Consider the following 25360-nt stretch of genomic DNA (forward strand, 5'->3'; position numbering starts at 1 on the left):
TAATCTACAGCGGCACATGTGTACTGGCCGTGCCTGGGAAGTGTTCTTGTGCAGTTAGCAGGCTTGGGGTTTCCTTCACTGGCTGGTTTTCTTCGTCTTGAGATGAAGGATGACAGACCTGCAAACAAACAAAATCTACACAGAAACATGCTTTCCATATGCCAAGTTTGGTATAAAGAAAGACTTGGGGGTTCATAGCAATGTGTTTAGGTGAAGACGGAAAAAGAGGAACAAACCACCTTCATGAAGCAGTCAGGGACTTTGTTTCGTGCAATAATTTTAAAGACTGTATTAGGAAATGCTTCAGAGAAGGCGCATGATTCCAGGAAGCTATTTTTAGCAAGAGAAAAAAACAATGCTTAGTGATTGCATATTTTTTCGCTTCCTTTTTTTTTTTTTTTTTTGTTTTAATTTCCCCTTTTCTTGTGAAATGCTCTCAATATTTTTATTGCTGAAATTATTTTGCCAAATATTTTGGACAACAAATTACCAAATCTTCAGCTTCTTCATAAATTGTGGCTATTGCAAATTAATACATTGGATATTTTAAGTGGCTTTTTTTTTTTTTTTTTTTTCCCCACTATCAGTAGCTTTCCAACACATTGTGTCACTGCAGCTCCCATTCAGAATGCAGCAGTTGAGTACAGAATTTGGAATTGTACAGGACAAGACTGCACCAGGGTGGTTCAGACTGGGTGTTAGGAAAAGGTTCTGCCCTGTGAGGGTGCTCAGGCACTGGAACAGGGTCCCCAGGGTCACAGCACCGAGCCTGTTGGTATTCAAGAAGTGTTTGGACAAAGCTCTCAGACACATGGTTTGGTTTTTGGATGGCCCTGTGTGGAGACAGGAGTTGGACTCAATGATCCATATAGGTCCTTTCCAACTCGGGATACTCAGTGATTCTAGGAAAACAAACAAGAAATGTGTGTGAATAAAAAGTATGTGCTTTCCAAAGCAAATATCCAAATAATCTTTTCAGAATTTTGCATTAGAAAATATTTACAATGCAGCAATTTTGAACATAACTGTGGTGTTGTCTTGCAATGGAAACTAAACTGTTTATTTTCTGGAAAATGATAAAACTATTGTGTTCTAAAGAAACAAAATTAATATGCCTGAATTGTAAATCTTGCTATTAATGCTCCCTGTTGGGGACAGTTAACAGCTTTACAGAGGGTGACAATGTTTGCTAGCCACTTTTTGCAATGTGGCTGTGGTAGTAAACTTTGTCTTAGGAACAGTTCCTTCATTGGCTGGTGGAAAAAGTGGAAGTCATCTGTGGTGGGGAAGTCTGGAATAAGCTGATTTTTGTTTTGTAACAATATGGAAGCTCATAGATTCCTTATCTCTAGCAACCCATAACAGGGTAAAAGTAGTAGTTACTTTTAATGAGTCAAGTCCTTCCAGTGTCTTCTTTTTTATGCAAAATTATTAAAGGTGCTTTCCTAATTGTAGTTTCTCCCCCTATCCTTAAAAAGAAAACCTGTGAAGTACTGGCAGTCATCTGACATAATAAAACTCCTACAAGCTTCCAGAAGGCCATCCATTCTGTGTTTCTGTTGCGCAGTGATATTAGCCCTGTTTATCAGCAAGCAACACGACTGTGCCATGTTTTGCTCAGGCTTGCGTTATTTCCTTTAATGCAGTGACACATTTCACACAGTGGACATTATAGTTAACTGCACTGGAAGTGGGATTTCACCTCTAGTGTTTTCCTGGAAAATTCTGAGATACTTCATCTCAGATACAAGAAAATTAAAAATATGACATTATTTTACAGTACAGAAATATTGTACTGTATGACATCATATACTTACATCTTACAAAGTATTTTTTGTTACTGATCCTGTCCCCCTCCTTCATGAAAATGATGCTTATTAGTGAACTGCAAGTTTGCCTGGCAGTGTGCTCAATACTGTCATTCTAGGAGGTTAATGCTTAGAAGTTGTTACTGTTTCGATTATGGATGTTGTCCTGTTTGGCTCTTATGATGTGTAAAATTTAAATTACATGACAGTATAGATAGTTATAATTGCTCACTTTTGGCTCTACTATTTCTATGTACAGATAAATACATAAAATAACATACATATATACATAAGTTATGCACAAAATAATGAAACAGAAATACAACATGCAGAGTTTTGAATCACACTGCTGCACAAAGAACTATAATTAATTCAAAGTGTGCATGTACATGTGAGGCACAATTTGCTCTTCCAAGCCACTCTCAGCAATGTACCTGTGCTCTTATACCTTAGCCGTGGGCAGTGAATATGTACTTTGCCTTTTTGTGACAAATTTGATGTGCCACTTGCGGGGAGCTGGCTACTCCCTTTGCTGGGTGAGTGACAATCTCACCAGTATAAAAAGGCCCCTTGGGGCGGACTGTGCTGGGTGTAGCTGATAGAGCAGCAGAAAGAGGGCTTGCTCTAGGGACTGCAGCTAGAAATCCTGTGCTGGGCTGTAGCTACCAACAGGTCTAAGCTGCACAAAATGCGTGAAATCGTGCATCTTCAGATTGGCCAGTGTGGAAACCAAATTGGAGCAAAGGTAAGGTCTCCTTTCAGTTCTGGTCCTTAGGAGTAAGTGCTGTCATCAGTACCATGTCAAACATCATTACCAGATGGGGACTTAGAGGGAGGGACAATTACTTTGTTGACTTGATGATAGGATGCATGGCATGCCAGCCATGCTTATGAGTGTTTTGATGTGAAAGTTGTAAGCCAGGCATGCTCCTCATGCAAAGGCTGATCTTGAGACTGTCAAAGACTGTTTTTCATTCCACAAAAACTGTAAAACTAATAATAACATGAGAATGGTCTTATATCTGCAATAACTATGGCAGAACAATTCTAAGTGCTCCAGAGCATTCCTGCTGGGACTCATGTTCCTGGGGCATTAATCCAGTCTGCAAAATACCAGGACAAGTGAAGGAGCCAGCAACGTCACGACTGCAAGTTGCTGGTGCTTTAGTTCTGCCAGTTAGTTAGTTTAGTTAGTGCTGTATGTCAGAACTAAAGCACATGCCAGTGCTTTAGTTCTGACATACAGCACTAACTCTGCCACATAATAATCATTAATATGGGATTGTGTTAGTCAACTGAAATACCTGTGCTGTCAGTGAAAAATTAGGCTTTTCTAAGTTAAGTTGATTTGCGCTTAACTGGCCTCCTGCGAGAAAGCCATGTCGTTTGGACTACATTTGTGGAGTTTAAACAGTGGTATGCTATTACTTAGAGATGTCAGTCATTGCTGACTTTGTGTGTCAGGATAAAAAAATAAAAATATGTTCTTTTTGCTGTACAATGCCCATAACACCCTTTTTATTTACTTAGTAGGAAGGTGCCAAAAAAAAAAAAAAGTGTTTGGGTCAATTTGGGGCTGGGGGTGTCTTTGAAGACTCATGCTAGCTGAAGGAGTTCCATTCTGTTCTTCCTCCATTTCTCGCTACCGCAAACATCACTTTGGTTTCTTCTATTGGCACATGAAGCTGTGGATGGCCAGGAAATGTAATGTTAGACCCAGATAGTTTGAATGCAGCCAGTGTGAACACTGAAATGTTTATAATTTTGCTGTTGTATTTGTCCTGGAAACCACTTAAGTCTAATAGGACCAGTCTAAAAGCACACATGCAGATAAATATACCATGCACGTGTTGGCAGTGTTGTAGTTGTAGAGTTGAAATGGTTGCTAACCCGAAAGACCTTTAAAATTAAAATAGCTTGCTCATTATATTGGCTGGGTGTGTCTGCATTAACACTGCTGTGGCAGCTGCCTTGATAAGAGTCCTGGTACAAGACAGCCATATGAATGTCAAGATAGGACATTCAGGCCCAGTATCTGCTTGCAGAAAGCATTGCTCCCGTGCAGACTTGACTGTGCTGGTGTTGCCATGCCGCAGCCCCACTTGCGCATGACATGCCTCAAAGCACACAGCTCCCCCAGCCCAACACAGGCTTTTGTTATATTCATAGCAAACAGTACCTGTGTCATTTAAAGTAATAATAACTCTGTGCTATTTAAACAAGTATCAATTTGCCTTTTCTAGAGAGGCAATATTTCCTTTTCTAGTGCACAGGCAATATTTAACCAGCATAACTGGTCTCCTAAACTCTCCCCTTGAACTTATAGGGAGGGAGAGGAGGAGGGGAAGCCCCCCGCTCTGATGGGCTCCATTGCATTTCATTCAGCTGGTTGTACTGAAATTGCTCTCCCACCCTCTGCAGTCTAACCTGTACATGGCAAATCATCCCTCACTTTAGCTGCAGTTCCTGCTTTGTGTGGAGTCACAGGCACAAGGCGTGAGAGCTGCGGCTGGACACATTGTGCTGGGAAAAAAAAATCATGATGACTGTAATGAATCTCTTTCCTTTTTCAGTTCTGGGAGGTGATAAGTGATGAACACGGAATTGATATCGCTGGAAACTATCGTGGGGATGCATCACTGCAGCTTGAACGAATTAACGTGTACTTCAACGAGGCTTACTGTAAGTGCACAGTGCTGTTAGGATGTCAGCAATTTACAGGGACAAAATGAAGGTTAAAATAAGTAATAGAATTTAAAAAACAAAAACATAAAAACATCATCACCACCCCAAACCTGTAGGTGGGTTGGATTTTTTAGAGTAGGTTATAAGCCTGTCTGTTTTCTAACAGTAGTTGGTCATTTTTTTTTGTTCCAGCCCATAAATACGTACCCCGTTCTATCTTGGTGGACCTGGAACCTGGTACAATGGACAGTGTACGCTCCAGCAAAATAGGGCCACTATTTCGACCTGACAATTTTATTCATGGTATGTACAGCAATGTAACTGGGGCCAGCTGTCACAGACCAGCCTTTTAACTCCAGTCTTGTAGCATTTAAAAATTGCTTTTGTTAATTTTGTGGTTGTTCTGTCTGTAATTCTGTTTACAGGTAATTCAGGTGCTGGAAACAACTGGGCTAAGGGCCACTACACAGAAGGAGCTGAACTGATTGAAAATGTCATGGATGTGGTCAGGAACGAGTGTGAGAGCTGTGACTGCCTTCAGGGATTCCAGCTCATCCATTCACTTGGTGGTGGTACAGGCTCAGGCATGGGCACACTGCTCATCAACAAAATCAGAGAAGAATATCCGGACAGGATTATGAACACCTTCAGTGTTGTGCCATCCCCCAAAGTATCCGACACAGTCGTAGAGCCGTATAATGCCATCCTCTCCATCCACCAGCTAATAGAGAATACAGATGAAACCTTTTGCATTGACAACGAAGCGCTGTACGATATCTGTTTCAGAACCTTAAAGCTCACCAATCCCACCTATGGTGACCTCAATCACTTAGTGTCCCTGACGATGAGCGGTGTCACAACCTCGCTCCGTTTTCCTGGCCAGCTGAACGCGGACCTGCGGAAGCTGGCTGTTAACATGGTGCCCTTTCCTCGCCTGCATTTCTTCATGCCAGGCTTTGCTCCGCTGACGGCTCGAGGTAGCCAACAGTACAGAGCCCTCTCGGTGCCAGAGCTCACTCAACAAATGTTTGATGCACGCAACATGATGGCAGCCTGTGACCCCCGTCGTGGGCGTTACTTGACTGTGGCTTGCATCTTCAGAGGCCGCATGTCTACCAGAGAAGTGGACGAACAGCTGCTGGCTGTCCAGACCAAGAACAGCTCCTACTTTGTGGAGTGGATCCCTAACAACGTCAAAGTGGCTGTGTGCGACATACCGCCGCGGGGACTGAAGATGGCAGCTACCTTCATTGGCAATAACACAGCCATCCAGGAGCTCTTCATCAGGGTTTCTGAACAGTTCTCAGCTATGTTCAAAAGAAAAGCATTTCTCCACTGGTACACTGGTGAAGGCATGGATGAGATGGAGTTTTCTGAAGCAGAGGGAAACACCAATGACCTTGTTTCCGAGTACCAGCAGTACCAAGATGCCACTGCAGATGTTGAGGAATATGAAGAGGTAGAAGTGGAAGCTAGTCCAGAAAAGGAAACGTAAGAACAATGACAACACAAAAACATTCTCCAAACAAGCCAGTTGTCATTCACTAAAGAAAAAGCAGTAGCCATCAACTGTATACCAAAAATAACACTTAGATTTTTTCCTCTGTATTTGGCCGAAGTATATCCAGCATTACAATATGATGCAACAGCAGCTATGCTTTACTTTCCAAATCAACTGTTGACACTGAATCTCCCCCCAAAAGATCTGCTATTAAGGCAAGTACCCTCATAACAGCCTTTCTTGTAAATGGATTCACTTCTTGAGTATTATTGCGTGACACAATGTAATATAGTCTGTGTATGTACGTGCACATGTGTGTATCAGGATCATAAGCAACAGCAAAACATGCTGTCAACTCATCACATTTATTTATTTTCAGGTAACCACAGTCCATGACTTGTTTATGAACTTGCTACTGTTTTAGGAACATGTACACATCTGTAAGACCTATAAAGGCACTATGTTTTATCATGCACTCTGCAGACGGGTCTTCATTAGAGCCATTCATGTTCAAGTTGTAGGGTGAAGGGAGAAAAACAGAGGACAAGACTAAATATGGACATTTTTTTTTTCCTTTTTTTTTTTTTTAAACAGTTTTATAACATTGCTGGTCTATATTATTATATTATTGCAGAGCTTGTACTCATTGTTGTGTGATTTGTTTCCCTTTCAAACTATAGCTTGAGTTATACTAGCATACAAAATTGTGAACACTGTATTTTGGTGTGCTATTCCATCCCCCCCAATTATTGTAAACTTTCTTCCTATCACTGAGTACAGCAAAACAGATGGAATGGTTTGCAGCTAGAGTTCAACAGCAATCATTACATAAGGATACCTTGACAAAAAGTCTTATGCCCTTCATAGCCACTGTATGTATAATATTCTTTAAAATAAAGATATATACCAATACTACAAAATAATACTCAAAAGTTTGATAAACAATTTATTTTTATAAAGATTAAAACATATTTACAAGTTTTTACACAAAAAAAGCACTTTTTTTATATTCTTGGAAAGGAGAGTTTATTATACTCTGCAGAAAGCAATGCCTCGTGTTTTACTTTGGGTCACTTGTATTACAGTGACGGTAACAGCATCTAGGTGAACATGAATCCAATGCCAATTCTGTAAGGATATTGTCTTCCTATGCAGTGGGACATTATGCACACACATCCCTGGAGAAGCATTCCGCTTACAGTTTTGTCTTCAACTTAGACCTCATGATTTTCACTGAATTAGTTTGTTCTGAACACACAGGGAAGACGAACGCCCCAGCGGGAGAACTTGAAAAACAACAGCATACCACTTCCAGCAGTGGGAGAGAACTGGCAGGTGTATTTTTGATTACAGGTTTGAAATTATGTGCTTATGTTCTCTGCTGACATACATTCTAAGCGATTAATTCCACGAAATATTCATTAATCATGAAATGGAATAAGCAGAAAAGCTTTAAATGGCAGCTACATCTCTCTCATTGACATACCTGAGATACCAGCATGAAAACCAATAGATTTGACTTAAACACCTGTTGCTGCTGAATGTTTGATAAAATCTCTTAACTCAAGATGTTTCTGCTAAAGGGAGTACTTTGTTTCAAGAGGAACAACAGTTGCCACACATTCATTTGTTTAACCACAAGTGATATTTATTAGCGTGCTGATTTACACACAGGCAAGTTTTACAGTTAACATGATGACATTGTATTGCGGTCTTCAGCTTGCCTTCAGCTTGCAGTTTGCTGTTACAGTATTCACCACAGATCAGTTCCTAGGAGAGATTTAAAATACAAGTTACTTGATTCAAGAATGAGAACACATGTACGAGGTAAGTTTCACACAAGGTAATAAGAGTTAATCTCAGAACTAGAAGCTGTCCTACATTCACGGTATCACCACCTATTTTTTCAGGATGTCAAATACACTAACTCCTGATTATGCAAAACAAAAATCTCCATGTGGCTTTTGCCAACCATATTAACTGCAGGCCTCGGTTCAGAGATTTATTTTAAAAACAGTCTTGTTTTCATTTACAAGTATGCTGATCAAGCATCTTATGGGGACATTTTAACCATTTCCACAACATTACTGTCTCTACAAACATGGTTACGGTCATGTTAAGGTACACAGATCACCTTTACTGGGGCAGGTTGTTATCTTATGCACGTAACAGTCCTAGTGACAAAGCAATCCTTCCTAGTGACGTTATCTACTGCTGCTTGAGGCAGAGTCCAGAAGAGATTTCATCTGCTCATGATGTGTGCAACATCACAAACGCAGGTACAAGCAGCACCCGCCTCTCACAGCCACCAGCTGACCCTTACATAGATTGAGGTTTACCCAAGGTTATTATCTACTCAGCACAAGGAGCAGAAGAAGTGGTCACCTGCGAGACTGTCTCTGGCTTGGCAAAGCAAGGGCGTTCAGAGCTCTCAGCTCTTACAAGGGCACAGCTGCCTTACCGCAGCGTGTAACAGCTTTGAACCTCAATCATTCAAACCAGAGCCTGACAGAGCGGCCTCAGCTCGCTGCGCTACACGGGGAGCCCTCCCCCGCCCCCCAGGAGACGAGGACGCGGCCACCACGAGCACCCTCAGCCGTCACCCACCTCACTCCTTCTTGGGCTTCACGGTCTTCACGGTGGCCATCGCCGCCCTCTCCGCCTCGGCCTTGTACTGCGGCTTCATGGCCGCCCGCACGACCTGGGCGCAGATCTGCGAGTAGCGGATGTAGCTGGCGAGAGGGAGAGAGGCGAGGTGAGAGCCCAGCGGGCACGGGGGGGCCCCGAAGGGTTCCCGGGAGGGTCCCCGAGGTCCCCCCGCGCCGCGCCGCTACCTGAGGCCGGCCTGCCGCCAGTACGCCACCATGGCTGCCCCCCGCCGCTCCGCCACCAGCAAGGTCAGCGCCCGCCGGAAGGGGAAAGACCGCCCTGCCAGCCTGCGGCCAATCAGCGGGCGAGAATTATCTGCTGCCCAATCAGCCTCCGAGTTGCCTCAGAGAAGGTGACCAATGGGAAATGAGCAGTCTCCTCAGCGCCGTCGCTCGCCGCTGGCGGCGGCCAATGAGAGGGCTGCATGCGGCACGCGCCTCCCGCCCTTTCTCCTCGAGGGGTCTCGCGGGGGCTCAGGCGGGGTGTGAGGGGCGGGGGGAGGGGAGGGGAGGGGGGGGGAAGGCATTGGCCTCGTCAGTGCCTCAGCTGGCGGGCTTTGGCTTCCTCAGTTCGAGTGTAGGGATCAAAATGGTTTATAAGCACGTACAGACAATGATTTTTATAGTTATCTATAAATTCTCGAGTTAGGGCGTTAAGCCACGTGTGGCCAAGCTCTGCCACGTTCACTTTTATCCCCTAGAGCACGGGATCCCCTTGGCATGGGGTTCTTGTGGGTGTAAGGCATTGCACGCACCTGATGTTTAAATAAATTTAAACGTTTAAATAGATTCGCAAGAAACAGCGTAGCTTCTAGTTCACTACCATCCATTTGTCACTACTTGCTGGAAAAAAATCAGACAAATTCCATATATAATAAGCAAAAAGTTGTAAGAAGACTCAAAACAAGCTGCATAAGGAATCAACATGGTTCTAATCAAATACTAATTTAAATAATTACTGCTAAGGTTTTAAGCAAGAAAAATTTTGGATTATTATTATTTTTTAAATCCTTGCAGTTAAGCACACATACCTCTTCTCTGTTCTTTCCATCCCGAACCAAACCACAGTACAAAGTATTTTGGAATCCTCTGGAAACCACAGAGGTCCTGAGGAGACCTTGGTGGTTTGCTCCTCTTTGCACAGAGGCCTCGTGTCTTCCTGACCGTTTTGGTCTCTGCTGAAGTGCAGATATCTGGAAATCACTGCAAGATTTCACAACGCTACACGGTGATGATTTTTAAAGCACAGAGTAATTTTCAGCTTTATTGGAGAGCTTACTTAGTCCAGAGCCATTGTAATTAACAAGCTATACACCCTAATAGTGACAGTATAGAGCCACCAGAACAAAGAGAACAATTAGCCACCAGATTAGCCACAGTGTCTCCAGGATATTATAAGCCAGTAAGAGAAGATTGCCCTGTGTAATTAGTAGGCACAGCAACCAGGAGGAAATAGTGGGAAGGCAGACAGAATTTCCTCTCCTTACTTTGCCTATTTGATCTCTCTACTGAGATCACTGAAGATGACTCTACAGTGCCAGTTGTGATGACATTTTGAAGGTGGGCATTTTATTACACCTGTTCCTTCCATCTGGACCAACAGACAAACAATTTGTGATTTTTATAATTGCTAAACAACTTTGCCTCCACTGAATTTGGACTTGATTTCTATAACTCATGTATTGCAATCTTTACTACTTAATTTTAAAGAAAGAGCTAGTATAAATGAGGCAGAAAATATTTCATATTGCATACATTTATTTCCATATTTATTTTTTGTTTAAGACATTTATGTCCTCCTAATTCTGAGACATGGGTGACATATTGGAGCAAAGCTTTCCAGCTTGTAAAAATTAAATCCATTAAAAAGTATTTGTTACGGCAGGCAGCACTTTAAACACACAAAGGGTGCCAGTGATACAGTGGAAAAACAAAGAAACCATATTTGTTTTCAAAAAAGCTAGCTCCAGGAGGAAGATACAAGGAAGCACCAAAGATTTTTAAAAGCCCATCTCTGTTACCTGTGCAACATACTTGATGCACCACAAGTAACTACATTACTTTTATGTATATATAAAGAGATCTTATATTCAAATGCTGTTTTAGTGTTAATATCTGATGATTTCTTAGGTAAAATAGTTATAAATAAGTTTAATTATATTAATCATAAATAAGATAATCATGGGCTACCCAGGCCACAAATATGGACACCTTTGTTCCAGCTACATGTTCTTCTACTGCCCCTCCACCTTCCCTGATCTCTCTCCTCACCCCTCTCTCATCTGCTCCTCTTTTTAATCTGTTTTCTTTTTCCACTACATCTTCCCTCTCCATACCAACATGTGATGCCTCTGCAATTGTGTGCACTGCACTCAGATTTAAATCCGTAATAGAGATACACATAACCTGGGTGCACTTATTCCCACATTTAGCTGTATTTGCTATTTGTTGATCTTGAAAAATAAAAACTTATTAAAAGAATTAAAAGTTAAATTTCTGGGAGAAGTGCCATCCTGAGACAGAGTGAAAATTACATTAGTGGTAGAAATCATGCTCTACAAAAATTCCAGAGTTTATATTAATATTTATACATCTGTAAACAAGGCACCATTACAGAATTATACAAACTGTTTTCACGCTTGCTTAAACAGGATTGTTTTCAGTTCTGTTTAAATGCTAGAATGTATCTGTAAAGCCTGAATCTTCCTTCATATCAGAACTTTCAGAGGCATAGGAAAGGGAACTTAAAGAGAATATACAAAAGGAGGAAATTTTGGAAAAGTACAGAGTGTGCAAAGAGAAAAAAAAGGCTATGATAAGGGGGTTGGTTAGATGCAGAGATCAAGAGAAGCTGAGGTGGTGCAATTAGCAACATCCAGAAATGTGAGACTGGATAGGTCTGTGGGAACTAAAGATGTGAGATTAGAAATGTCCAGAGGAATTGAGGAAGTGAGGGAAGAAGCGTCCCGAAAGGAGAGGTTGGAGACATCCAGAAATGGTGTAGAGATGAGGTTAGACACATCTTCAGCAGTCGATGAGGATAACTCAGAGGAACCCTGAAATGTGAAATAGTTAAAATCTGTGAAATCTAGTGATTCTGAAGAGGTTGAGGAAGTGTGCTCTGAGACATGTGTGGAGGTTGGAGGGATTTCACAGGAAACGTCCAAGGGAGCTGAGGAGGTGGGACTGGAGACGTCTAGGGAGGATGAAGAAGTGAGACTGGAGAGGTCCAGAGAGGGTGAAGAAGCAGGACTGGAGAAATCTGGGGAGGCTACTGAGGTGAGACTTGAGAGATCTAAGGAGATTGAAGAACTGTCGCCAGAGACGTCCAGAGAGCCTGATGAGGTGAGACTCAATAGGTCCAGTGAAACTGAAGAGGTGAAACTGGAGCACTCCCAGGAATCTGAAGAGGAGACACTGGAGAGCTCTAAGGAGATTGAAGAGGTACTGGAGAAGTCGGAAGAGGCTGAAGACGTAAGACTTGAAAGGTCCAGAGAAGATGAAGTGAGGCTGGAAAAGTCCACAGAGGATGAAGAGCTCAGACTGGATAGATCCAAGGAATCTGAAAAGGGAATTTTAAAGCGTTCCAAAGAGGCTGAAGTCTTTACACTGGAGGGGTCCAGGGAGGCCAAAAAAGTGAGACCAGGTGGGTCCAGGTAGATGGCAGAGATGGAACTGAAAAGCCGAATAAATTCACAATGTGTTAACTGAAGATCTCTAGTAACATGTCAAAACAACTTCAAAAGATATATTGAAACCCAAATACTAGCACGTTTGAGAATAACTAAGCATACTGCTTTGGTGCAGGCAACTTTAGTAACAAGAGCTTGCAGAATTATTCAGAATATCAGTCTTTCACAGAATACCAGTACAGAAGTACAAATACAGAAGAATAACTGTGGTAGGAGACATTTTTTCTTGGCATGTCTCTCTCTGCTCAATTAGGTTTTACCATCTATATATTTAGGTCTGAAATGAAATAATGGTTATGTAATGTAATGGAAATTAAAATGTTTTTCTTTTTTCCAGAAGTCGTATCATATTCAGACAGCACGCTGCTTACTGGTAATGCAGAGAAATTAAAAAAAACCTGCACAGATGCACACGGCAGCTTCAAGTCAAACCTGACCTCTGACTATAAAGGTATGATGGATTACTTCTTTCTGATTCATAAAATTTAAGTAAAAAATGTAGATCTTCCTGAAGATGCTAACCAAATGGCAAATGCATCATTATTTTTCTCCACGTGTACAGGATTTATTTTTTGGAAGCCTGCAGTGAACTAAACTGATGCTGTGACTAAAAAATACATAGTTCAGCAACATCAGTTCTTCATTGTCTTTAGATAAAGAGAACTCTTACTTTATTACTTCTTCTACCCTTGTACCTCTGGACATAAAACCTGAGCTACAATAACAACAGTATTTTTCAGTTTGTGTTTAGTTTGAATTGATTAATAAAACTAAAGAGAAGTTCTGATAGAAGGCAGATGAATTAAAAAGGAAACAACAGCTTATATTTCAGTTTATAAAGGTACATTAATTACTGTACGCATAGATAAAGAGGCTGATCTACAGCTGCCTTCTCTCTTCTCAAGACTGTGCTGCAAAGCAGAGTAGGTGAATCCTGCCATTGTCTTTCTAGGCATAGGCACAGGATTACACAAAAAGTTCTTCAGAGATTAATCACAGAAGTATTTTATAGACCAAGAAAGTGAAAGATACACATGACAGGAGGCTGCATTTTCTCAGGTGAATATACCCAAACTTTGCTCGTGTTATTATGCAACTGATGTCCAGATGCATGTATAATGGATTTAACATAATCGCCATGGTGAAACTCCCACTGAGGTCACCTCTTAACTGAAGCAGGTGTCTGCTGAACAGACTGAAGCTAACGGAAACAGACAGCTGACAGAAATAATGTTTTACTATGCAAATATTAAAACTGGAGGGGTTTAGCACAACACAAAAATTACCAGATTAAAAAAAGCTACTTACATGTCAATGGTGAGACCTGAAATAGTTCTTGAATACACTTTGAATATTTATTCACAATGTATCTGTAACTTTAGGGCTCAAGCACTATGCTTGTAACACTTAAGAGTACCATATGTGTAGATGAAAAGGCAAAGCAAACGACACTTTCTTCACATGCATGTTTGTGATGAGATTACAGGTTTGCTTGCTGTCCTGTATTCATAATAAAGCAATAAAAATAATTAACCCCTTAAAAAAAATCCCTCACTATTTAATAACTGTATGATTTTGTGACTGACTTTATCTTTAATCTTAAAAGTTTTTGAAGTGCATTGTACAGGGAAGAACAGAATTATACTTAAGGCAAATTGCAATACAATGAAAAGCCAGTATCAAAATGATTTCCAGCTGACTATAAATTCCATTATTCCTTTGCTGTGCTCTTTCTGCCTTAATTTTAAGTGGCGAGGTTATTGCATATTTTCCTATGAAATAACACTATCAAAAAACACGGAATTATTCAGTTTTATACTATTGTATAAAATATACTGATCAGCAATCGTACTTCCTACCTTTGATAGCTGTGGATTTATCTCCTTTCTCTGCTTGTGTAAGCCATATTGGGCCGTGCTGTTAAAGCTCTGCTGTTCTCTCTGCTGATGACCCTAATCTGTTCCACAGCTACTGGAAATCAATCCATGCTGATGACAATACAGTTCATCTCCTTTTAAATCTCCTCTTTGTCTAAGCACAGCACTAAGCACAGAGCACCAGCAGAAAACATGCTCCAAAACCATCTCGAATCTTAAGATAAATTTGCACTTTTGTGCTGTTCCCTAACAGGACTACATTTCAAAGGTTAGTTGATGAAGCAGATGAAGACATTTAACTTTCAGACACCTAGATTCAATATAAAAATTATTTTGCAGTGTGAGCCAAGTTCTTAGGTGTCCATTCTACAAAATCTGGCATTAAATGTTCTCTGGATGAATCCCGGATCTGCAGAGCAGAATTCAGGTACATTCAAGTTTTAAGAATCTTGTGCATTACTACTTCAATATGCTTAATAACCTTTTATGTCAGTTTTGTTGCTTTATAAATGTTGTTATAATAGCTTGATAATGAAAAATTCTGTCCACAGTTGAGCATAATGTTGAATAACTTTTTTAAAAACATCTAGGTGAAATCAAGGACTGGTACCCATTTTCTGAAGTTTTTAATTCTCATAGGTGCTTATGTTTCTTTGACAGGTAAGGGATCCTTGGGATCCATTATTGCATCTCACTTTAACACTCGCCTTCCATTTCTCTTCCTGTTTTTTTTTTTTTTTTTTTTTTTTTTTCCCTAGAAGCAGCAGGGAAATTGTGTAGCTTGCTGAATGTCCCTCAAAACTGAGGGGAATAAGAGAAAATAAAACTGTACAGAGCATCAGGCTAAGAAGGTTCAATGTTTCTAGTGCTTCTAGATCATTCAGAATACAACACAACTATAGATTATGAAAAAATCCTAAGTATGGACTCTGATATGTACTTCTTTTACTCCCAATTTTGCAATATATCTGCTAGATTGTGCTACAGAATTTGAATGTAAATGCAATTAAATCCAGATAAAACAAAGCAGTTATCTCCCATGTAAATAATATTTACATTCCCCCTCAAAACAAACAAAACCGAAAAAGCACATTAACAAGAACTCACCCAAGTAATGCTACTTGCTACATTTGGGCCATATTATAGATTTTTTTTTTTTTTCATAAGGGTCCCCATGAAGTTGAACAGGTTCTAGGAATATGAAAGGTCACAGCAGGGGCAAAATTGTTTCATATAATTTGTTGGGAAAAGGATTGGGTAGATGGTTAGGAAAATTTTTACTACATCTGTCACTTTATTTCATCGAGTTCTCTAGCTGATGATGAATACAGAGCTGATACTATTTTTTGTTTTAGTTCAGTGTTTTAAAACTTTAATTAAAGAACTGTTAAACCTTCCTGTTGAAAAAGAATGTAAAAAAAAAAAACACAAAAAAACACAACAAAAACCAAAACACCTTGCATTGCAGTTCTTAGTGTATGTATGTCTGAAGAGAAATATAATAGATTTTTAATATTTAATGTAAGGATGTAACTGCTTTACAAAAATACAGTTTTTAGTTATAGTAAGATACATTGTAATACTAGAAATAAAGCTAAATTGATCATTTGTGAGACATTAACATTGGAACAGCTGTAATTTTACAAATCATTATCTGATGTCTTACGAACTAAAATGTGAATTGATGAGCTGAAAAACGAAACTCTAATAAATCCAGAGAAGTTTGGTCCACTCCCAGCAAATTCCCAGGTAGCTGACAAATAACAAACTACTCCTACATTAAAGTTAATCTTGACAGTATCTTTCTAGGAGATGCAATATGAAATTATTGCAATACATATTACAGTGCAGGCAATACAATTTCAGCCCAAGTGATAGCTTACTCCTCTTTCATTGTCTCCCCTCATTGTGGGCTACATAAACATCATCTCTCTTCTTGTATTCATAGCTTTTGACTCAAAGGGTGTGAAGAATGCTATCCTCAGTGCAAAGAAATAGGACAGTACAACCAGAAAAAAAAAAAAAGCAGGCAGACACAGGACTATTTCCTTTCATTAAAGGTAAGCAGTTAGTTCAACTTAGTTATAACACGTAAGCTCACCTTTAGAGAATTCAACTTTACGGCAACAAGTAAAGCAAAGCTATCAAATTATCTGAGAAAAAAAAGAACAGGTCCTGTGCAAGTGAAAGACCAGCCTTCACCTTGAGAAAATGATTCTATAATGACTCAGTGTTTTCAGACAAGTTCTCTTTATCAGCATTCGTCAGTTCACCTATTAACTTGCACCTCAACAGGATGCTGATCTTTCCTCTGAACCCTGTATCTGTCAATGCCAGCGGACTAGACAGTGGGTTTACAGGTTTACTGTATATGACACTTACTGGAAATACATTAGACTATACAGTTTAACTGCAAATACAGACCACAACAGACAAAATAGTGATGTTGTAGGAAATGGTGGTTAAAGCTTTTTTTTTTTTTTTTTTTCTTTTTTCTTTTTTCTTTCCTTCTTAAAGGAAAATGTAAACCAATTGTTTGTTAACTGCTGTATGGCTGAACAGGTGCTGACACCCATTGTTAGCAAGAAGAAATATTCATCAGGCAAAAGTAGCCTTTTGTTTTCCTTTAAAGTACTTTGTTTTTGTTACTGACTGAAGAAATTATTATTTTAGTGTACATACAGACACAAGTCATTTCAGTGTCACAGTAAATTCAGGAACATTCTTCCACTGTACCAGTTTTTATTATTTCAGATTGTGAATAGCTCTGCCTTTCAGAATATAAGGCTGTCTGCAAGATTTAAAGTGCACAAAGTAACAAACGAGATTTTGTAGTGCAGATGGGTACATTGAAGGTACGCAGCTACACACCACTGAAAAAATTAAAGTCTTATAGATCTCAGAATGCCTTGCAAGTAATATGAAACAAAGGAATCCACTATACTGCTACTTTAGCTATCCCAAGCCTGTTTAAATCAAGAAATGAAGGACAAGGAGAGGGTAATTTACAGAAAAATTATTTACCAAATTAACATAAAAATCTCACCACTGGTACAGCTAATTCTCATATCAAATATGAGCGAAAGTAGTTTTCAGTTCCTTCTTTCAACTTTTAGATACAAATTAGGTAAGCAGTTTTATTCAACAGAAGCTTTCTGTAGGCAAATAGCTACATCCATTCATTTACTGACAATAAGAACACTGTTTACATTAATAACCAGCAGATGATGCAAGTTTCAACAAAAGATGGCACTAAGCTCGCGAGGCCCTCAAACTTTCAGCTACTGCAATTCAAACTTTTGGTTTTAAGTTAACTGTAATAGCATTTGCAGTGAATACAATTGCTTTAGAAGAATGCTTGGTTGCTACAGATTTTAATTGTCCCTCCTCCAGGCAGAAATGCTTAGCAGTTGTGTTGGAGTAATTAAGTATCACACGAACACAAGAAAATCATCCAAAATATTTCAGACAATGAACAGCAAGGAAAGCTAAGGATTTATGACTCGGTTCAAAATCCAGGTGTGCAGTGAAAACAGAATGTTTAACAGTGCAAAAATCATCTTAAATCTTCTCCAGACTATGGAGCTTTGGATCTAAAGCTTACTCACTTCTGTTCTGTTTCTCAGAAAAGTTAGACAGGTGAGTTTGAATTTTTGCCAATTAAAAGCCTTCATCTGCAGATAAGGAAAAACATGAATCCATTTAGGTGAGCTGGAAGAGGTAAGGATCCACCAAAGACCACACCACTGATTTGTTTGCGTTATATTCCTTCACCCCATCCCCCCCCTTTTTCTTTCTTCTTTGTCCTTTAGTTCTTAACCCTTCAAGTGTAGCTCCTTTCCTTCCCACCTCCCTTCTAACCACCCAAACGCACGGCTTCTCTGCATGAGCTCAAGTCACTCTTGCTCCGGAATTGATGCATTCAGTCATAGCACCCTGCATTCATCTGAGTAAGACAGACCACAGCAACTGCAAATGGGTTTAAATTATTACCACTTATAAACGTGCATTTTAGGATATGCATTTGAATAAAATAAACTATTATCTCCAAACTATTTCTTCACCTTCACCCCCCCTCACTCTAGATTACTAACCTAGCAGTTAAAAGAAATGAATAATCAGAATGCTTCAGAAAGTAGCCAGAACTCAGATAAAGTTTTATTTAAAATAAAAAAGCGTCACATACAGAAAGCCATACTCCCTGACAGAATGAGAATGCAGGCATATAAATAAAATAGAACCAAGCAAATCATGATCTTTCAAGAAGTTGTTGAATGCTTGCAAAAATTAAATAGTTAAGTTTTTTTCAGTGCAAGGACAAACTGTGAATTCATACTATGCAGGTCCTTAGTGCAGAAAAGTTAGGAAAACATAAAATTGACTTTAAAATGCCAAGTGATAAGGGCTAAATAAGCATTTAAAGTCACTTTCAAGCATTGCGTTTTTATCAGAAGTTATGGTACAATTTTGCAGCAGTTTCACATACACTTTTTAAGTTGAAACACTATTTCACTTGTAATAATTTTCTGTAAAAGCATGGTAAACCAGAATGATTTCAATTTATAAAGGTATTCTTAAACCATTTCTTTTTAGAAAAATATTTAGAATAGTTAATTTTTAAAAGGTATATGTACATACCTGTTTTTTCCTACACAAATATTTTTTCAAACTTTCCAACTTAAAATAAGCTCTGTTTCTTTATATAGCAGATACTGTTGAACAGGCAATTCTGATACAACAGAAATGGCATGCAACATAAAATCGATGAACAGGTGACATTACAGCTTGTAAAGGCTAAGAGAGTCTTGAGATTACTTGTAAGCTTAGAATCAAAATTCCAGGATAAGTCTCTGGCACCAAAATACTTTTCCCCCCACCCCCCAGTCAGCAGATTTGGGGCTGTGTTTTCCCATTATCCCTTCACACTGAAGGAGCCAGATGGGGGACACAGCCTCTGCTGAAGCCAACAGGACTACCAGCAGACTGGTGCATTACGTAAGCAAGGACGTCAAGGTTTGACCTTTAAGTTCCCACAGCTAATCACTGGAGTCAGTATGAAGAATTTATAGCTAGTACCAGGAAACAAACACGAACTGTAGAAAACCTTTTATTCTCAAGGTTTTCATTTAAAGAGCCTTCTTTTGTGAGCAAATTAGCTTAAAATGTAGAGGACCTCCTGGAATTTAGAACATTATGTTTAATTTAAAGGACAACAAAATAATCAGCTGGTGTAACAGGTTATTTTCAGAGCATGATTGAGTTAATAAATATATCATTAACATTCTTATTATTACTTCCTCTTATGCTCAGGTCTCTCTTTAGCCAGCTTCACCAAGTTTTTTTAGTCCACTATGTGATTCTTCAAACTTTTGAATTGAAAACCTACTATTCTCAGAAGTCCCAGCAGCTTTTTTTAAGGCTCTATGCTTACTGTACCCATTTATTTAACGGGCTTCTAGAAATGGAGATAGTTATTCTAGACATGTAAGATAAAATCTTATGTTACTGCATGTCCAGCTCATCAATGTCATACTTGAAAACAGAATTTAGGTCTTAGTAGATAAGAGACACTTTGAATGTTTTACCTATACTGACTGAAAAACAATTTGAGTACCATATTAGCTCAACCAGTCAAACTAGTTAAAAAGCATATCAAAAAATATTTTCTACATTCTTTTGTATTTCAAGCTTCAAGTAATAAACTTTCTGTTAAACCAAGTTGTATCATACAACTATCAAAACTTAAACAGAACAATGCTGGAACAAACCATTCTACTTAATTTTGGGTTTGGTCCCAAAAGAGGTAGTCCATAAGTCACACAAAAATAAAAATTCCACAGAAGTCAACCTAACATGCCAGTCTCCTTGGACATACACAGCCTCATCTCTAAACAAGGCTATTTCATATCTGAAAACATTTTAAGTTAGTGTTCATGTAAATACAGGAACGACACTCCAAAATTATTTTTTCCATCTGCAACCGAAGTTCGGTCCAGCTGAACCAATATATTAATTAAGTTTTGCATATCAGCCCCATTAGTATGAATTTAGCTTTTCTCCAAATTAAATTTGAAACATACCTAATACAAAGGTATGCCTTTAAATAACAAAGGATACATGTATTTAGGTTTGGAGAGAAGCTTTGGATTGTTAAACCTTGTTAGTAATACAAGTATATTTACTATCATTTCTCTACAAATGCTGCTGCTGCCATTGAATTCCTCATCGTTCCTCTTGCTGAAGCTGCGAACTCCTCAATTTCAGCATTCAGTCTATTTATTACCCATTCCAACGCTTCACGTCCCTACAGGTTAGAAAAAAAAGGTGTAAGTCTTGGTAATTAAGTAAATAGATTAAACTCTGTCTTACTGAAAATGACTTAAGAAACAATAATTGAAAGAGGAAGCAAAAGTTACAGAAATGCATGCCTGATTTTTTTTTCCTTCGATAACCAGAGTACTGCAGGAATTGTACTGCTTTACACTTTAAAATTCCTTTTATCAGCAGTGCTGTCTTATGAAGCACAAGGTGGCTTTTTATCCACTTTGTGTTCTGTTATTCTTGTGGCTGAACTCAAAGGATAAACTCTCAACTAAAACACCACTTCATTGCTCCCACATAACTACTTCAGATGCCTTGATGCACATTCTGTTTCAACAGTAAAACTAATAGATTGCATCAAGAGTGCAGGAACGGAGTGAAAGCACCGTTTAAATGAATGGAAATGTTTTTTCAATTATGATTGAGTGCTTACCAATAAGAATTTGTTATCTATATTCATAAGAGAAAAAAAGAGCAAGTTCAATAAGCTCAGCATTCACATATCTACAGTAAAGGCAGCAGAATTACCCCCACCCTTTCCAAGATTGTTGACAAAGCCAGAACATAAAACAGAGATTTGTATTTGCATTCCCATTGTCATTTGCTAGCGGTCACATTGTACGCAAAGGTCATACTTACTTTATTAGCATTGGAAGAAATTGTGTTCGCCATTAACCCTTCCAGGTAACTACTGAGACTGACACCTTTTACAGATATTATTGCTTCTTGCGTCAAAATGGTTCTGAAACAGAGAGCAGAAAATGAATTGTTCCGAGTAGTTTAAAACTGCGTTGCTTAAAGGCTTCTCACTCCTCCCCAACAAGCACATTCCTTCATCAGCTTTGTCACGTAACACAGAACATCCTGCCCCATAAACACAACCTACTTCCTCAGTGCTTAACTGCATAGGCTTCAACGCATAAAATAAAAACCAAGTGTCCACACTAAGTCTAGATGGACCTTTGTGGCACTCAACTACTTCTATCTTCAGCAGCAGGCAGATAGAGTAGAAGCAGCAGATTTGGCGCGAAGTTATGTCAAGAATTATGGTATTATGACATCCCCTTTAACAACAGGTTTTTAGCATTTCCCACAGTTACGGAAGAAAAACTCTTACTTTAAAATCCTTATATAGATACCTGAGAATTATCAGTAGCAGTACGAGTATAGCCTAAAGAAAACGACAGTTTTTCTCTCTCTTTTTTGACAAGATACCACTAGAAGCGATGCAAACCCCACAGCATCATCTGTTCAAGACCATGGGAATTTACAAATACAAAACCAGTCTGTACTACCTCAGGGCAATCAGAACAAGTGGTACTTACTTGTCTGGTTCATGAGGGTGTGGTTTGTAGACAAGCCTCTCATCTACTGACACTAGATTTGTAAATGAAATCTGTATAACATAAAACAAGACTACCTCTTAGTAAAAACATTACAGGAATATAGTAAATAAAACTGCAGATACAAAACTAATATTTTTATCTGGCTTAAACATGTTTTTCCTGCAAGTTTTAGGATTAGAGGTGTACAAGAGAACAGATAAGTCTCCAAGTTAAGTGTTTAGCAATCTAGTGCTCTTTTCTTAGATTCTTTTGGATCCCTTATGAGCTACCAACATTCACAAGACACAAACTACCACGTTTATAAGAACCTTTTAACCGTCGGATCAAAAAGATGTGGCAGTACATAAAGCAAAATGTTACACAATTAGGAAATGGTAGCACTGTACACCAAAGAACTTAAAGTTAAAAAAAAAAAGGAAAAAGAAATGAAAACAAAAACAAAACCCTACAAACAAACAAGAAAACTACTGGTATTCTGCTCATCTGTATGTTCAGATGTTTCACTGCTGACAGGTTCCAAAAATCTAAGAGATCCCTTCTGAAAAACAGAACTGGTCAGCTATAAACACATTACCTAAAAGGTTTTACTTATATTGTTCTAATGCAATTTTATAGTAATTTTAAAGATGAGTACCCTTTTCATATTTACAAGGATTTATTATAACCTGGAATCTGTTTAAATTGTATAAACAAAACTAAAGTACTTACATTACTGGATTTAAGCTCCATTGTTTTCTTCACTGGGTCAACAACAGAGTGCTCCTGAACGTATGTCTTCGTTCTGCATGTGCCAATGAGCTAGAAAACAGGCACACATACATGGAAATAAGTATGCTAAGCAACTGCAACTTTTTTAGTGCTTCTAAATACATAAGGTACTGAACAGACACAGAGACAACAGAATTAGGGTTTAATTTAAATAAAACTATTAAGTCACAGTGGATCTCTTTTTTTTAACTGGAAGCAATCTACAATCTAGACAGTTTTTGACTACCTGGAAGTCAATACACGTACTGCTATTGAGCCTTCCTGGCGCTTAAGTTCTTACACTTTTAAAACGTGAGAACTATGAGATCAGGCACTTGTATTACAACAACCTGGTTCACAAGCTTCCCCCAGCATCCGTCCCAAGCTCTGCTCCACGATACCCACCGATTTCACAATGGAGGGTATTCCCCACTCTGTACTGAGCAGCCTGTGGCTGTGCAGCTTCCCGCTCTTGTCTACGTGTCTGTCCAGGACATCGACTCCGACCACGCTGGGGTTCATCGGGTTTGGGTACTTCTGCATGGCAGCTGTCGTTACTGTTTCCCAGGGGTGACTGCCAAAACAAAACCAAGACACGAGGTTGTACACTTACAGTTTTTTTAGCAGGACTTCTATTAAAACTGGACACAACATATCAACCACTTCGTATTTTTAGGGCAGACCAGTTTCCCATTCTTAACCTTACTAAACATCCCTCCCTAGGCTGGACAGGGGCAGATCCAAGAGGACCGGCACCCCTGGTTCAGCAGCACTCCCCAATTCCCCTGACTCCTGTAATTACCCTGAGGCTTCTAATTTGGCAGGAATGCGTTCCCTCCCATATAACTCCACGAGACCCGAATTTATCGGGATTTCAGCAGTTCCCCAACACCCCCCTGAGCCGTTCCCTTCCCCCCCCCCCGCTCCCTTGGGGTTATCGCTCAGCACCGCTCCAGGGCCGCCACCCCCGGCCGGCACCAAAGGACCTTGAGGCGGCTGCCCCACGGCGGAGCGGCGCCTCCCGAGCTCATTCCCCACCCCCTCTCCGCAGCCCCCGGCCCTACTCAAAGACGTGCTCCGAGGTCCAGATCCTCATGGCGGCAGCGGGAGCCGAGCCCCGGTCCCAGTCCCGGTCCCGGCCCCGCTGCGCTCCCCGGTCCCGGTCCCGGTCCCGGTCCCGTCCCTCAGCCCCGCCGCGCCTGCGCACTGCGGGCCGGTCCCGCCAGCTTCCAATGGCCGCGCGCGGCGCGGTGGCGGTGACGCAGGGCCGCGTGTCCCCTGAATGTCGCACGGAGGGCGCCGGGCGCCGGGCGCCGCGCCCCACCCCGCCCGCTGCGCATGCGCGCTGGGCGCAGCCCGGCCGTGAGGGGAAGAAGGGCGGGGCGCGCTGAGCGCTGCCGGCGGGGCGTTAAACGCGCTGTAAAACGTTAAAATGTCCGCCCGGTGTGCGGCTTAATCAGGGCTAGGTCAACACCAACGCGGCTCGCAGGAGCCCTCCGCACCGCAAATCCCCTCCGCCGTGCCGCGCCGTTCCGAGGCGGCGGCGTGCAGCCTGTCGCGACAAGGGCAGCTGTCGCGAGAGGGCGCCGAGGCACCTCTCACGAGGCGACTGCGCTGTTACCTAACTGCTGACAGCGCTTGGCACTGCCCCGCACAGGCCGGGTTCCCGCTGTCCGTCGCCAGCGCGTTTTGTAAGGCCGCTGGCGGGGAGCGCGGCGCCGTTACGAAACAGCCCCGGGGCCGCCTGTGCCAGGGGCCGAGGGCTTGGGCTCACTGCCCTGGGCTGCTGCTCCCAAACGTCCTCGAAGTGTTTGATAATAAAGCAATAAATCGGTTATGGCAACACACGCGTGCGTTTTGTGGCACTTCGAGAATTTTCGGTGACGGTTCTCGAGGTAACGGTGTTGGAAGTGCTTTGAGTGGTGTGGAAGTTGTGCTGCTTCCAAACAGGCCACAGGGCATCGACTCGGGGACACATCTCAGGCGCTGCGTGGCTCCATGTACTTGTCACGGCACAGTAACGGATTCCCTGGAAAAACGTTGAGAGAGAAATTTCCCAGAAACGAGAGACCTGTCTCGGTCTTGTTTTTCCTGACTCTTCCATCTCATGGGACCATTCCTAAATATTGTTGATGTGCTCGTAATCCATCTTAGTATACAAAATTATTTCTAGATTTTGTAACTCTTACATAAAAACATAGGCAATTCATAGGCAGTATGGCTCCTGTCCATTAGCCTCTCACCATTTTTTCTGTGAAGGAAATGTTAACTATTGGAAGAAAGCAAAAATAAAGCATGCCAACATATGGTGAAGATTAGGAGCTACATCTTAACAGTTCTTTGTTCAAGTTTCTGCATTTGAGTGATATAAATGGCTGAACTACTTTATAAGACCAGACCTTTGAAAGGAATGATAAAATCATAAACAACAAAGCCAGATACTAGATAAAGAAAATGCTTCCTTGTAGTTGCAAAGGGAGAAGTGGCATTTAGAATTCTTTATATTGGTGATGTTGCATCTTGAGAATGCTGTGTCCATTTTTTAATGTCTAAAAATTTAATACTTTGATATCTTTTCCCCACATCTGTTGACAGTATTTGTCTAGTAATTGAAAGCAAAGAACATATTCTTTCAGTTAAATCTTTTCAGTCACTGCTACTACTAAGATGATCACTAAGGACCATAACAGACATCTACAAAAGAATATAAAAATCTGTGGAAATCCATGGAAAGA

At 40.5% G+C, this 25360-nt stretch overlaps 3 protein-coding genes across 3 annotated transcripts; 1 reads left to right on the forward strand and 2 right to left on the reverse strand.

Annotated features, from left to right (window-relative positions):
• The first annotated feature begins 2408 nt into the window (after positions 1-2408).
• TUBB1 (tubulin beta 1 class VI) lies at positions 2409-6859 on the forward strand. The gene is made up of 4 exons (XM_084296819.1): positions 2409-2553; positions 4382-4490; positions 4686-4796; positions 4919-6859. Exons 1-4 carry the CDS (start codon positions 2497-2499, stop codon positions 5986-5988), a joined length of 1347 nt encoding a protein of 448 aa, XP_084152945.1. The 5' UTR covers positions 2409-2496; the 3' UTR covers positions 5989-6859.
• Positions 6860-11470: 4611 nt separating this feature from the next.
• Positions 11471-13474, reverse strand: LOC311215276 (uncharacterized protein; the record flags this gene model as incomplete). Its single annotated transcript, XM_084296371.1, has 2 exons — positions 11471-12317; positions 13404-13474. 2 exons carry the CDS (start codon positions 13472-13474, stop codon positions 11471-11473), a joined length of 918 nt encoding a protein of 305 aa, XP_084152497.1.
• A 4873-nt stretch (positions 13475-18347) lies between these two features.
• On the reverse strand, positions 18348-23849 carry PRELID3B (PRELI domain containing 3B). The gene is made up of 6 exons (XM_084296469.1): positions 23690-23849; positions 23031-23199; positions 22587-22676; positions 21858-21928; positions 21172-21274; positions 18348-20515 (listed from the first exon to the last, which is right to left on the reverse strand). Exons 1-6 carry the CDS (start codon positions 23719-23721, stop codon positions 20396-20398), a joined length of 585 nt encoding a protein of 194 aa, XP_084152595.1. The 5' UTR covers positions 23722-23849; the 3' UTR covers positions 18348-20395.
• Between the last annotated feature and the right edge of the window lie 1511 nt (positions 23850-25360).

The sequence above is a fragment of the Netta rufina genome (genome assembly GCF_964035555.1).
Source record: "Netta rufina genome assembly, chromosome: 16".
Classification (NCBI taxonomy): domain Eukaryota; kingdom Metazoa; phylum Chordata; class Aves; order Anseriformes; family Anatidae; genus Netta; species Netta rufina.

Bases quoted from the DNA above. Each gene is read 5' to 3' on its own strand.
- TUBB1 (XM_084296819.1), top strand. From the start codon at position 2,497: ATGCGTGAAATCGTGCATCTTCAGATTGGCCAGTGTGGAAACCAAATT. The intron at 4,491-4,685 runs GTAAGTGCACAG...TTTTTGTTCCAG, and splicing joins GTACTTCAACGAGGCTTACT to CCCATAAATACGTACCCCGT. The intron at 4,797-4,918 runs GTATGTACAGCA...TTCTGTTTACAG, and splicing joins ACCTGACAATTTTATTCATG to GTAATTCAGGTGCTGGAAAC.
- PRELID3B (XM_084296469.1), bottom strand. From the start codon at position 23,721: ATGAGGATCTGGACCTCGGAGCACGTCTTTGA. The intron at 22,677-23,030 runs GTGGGTATCGTG...CCTGTTTTCTAG, and splicing joins TACCCTCCATTGTGAAATCG to CTCATTGGCACATGCAGAAC. The intron at 20,516-21,171 runs GTAAGTATGACC...TCTAACCTGTAG, and splicing joins TTTCTTCCAATGCTAATAAA to GGACGTGAAGCGTTGGAATG.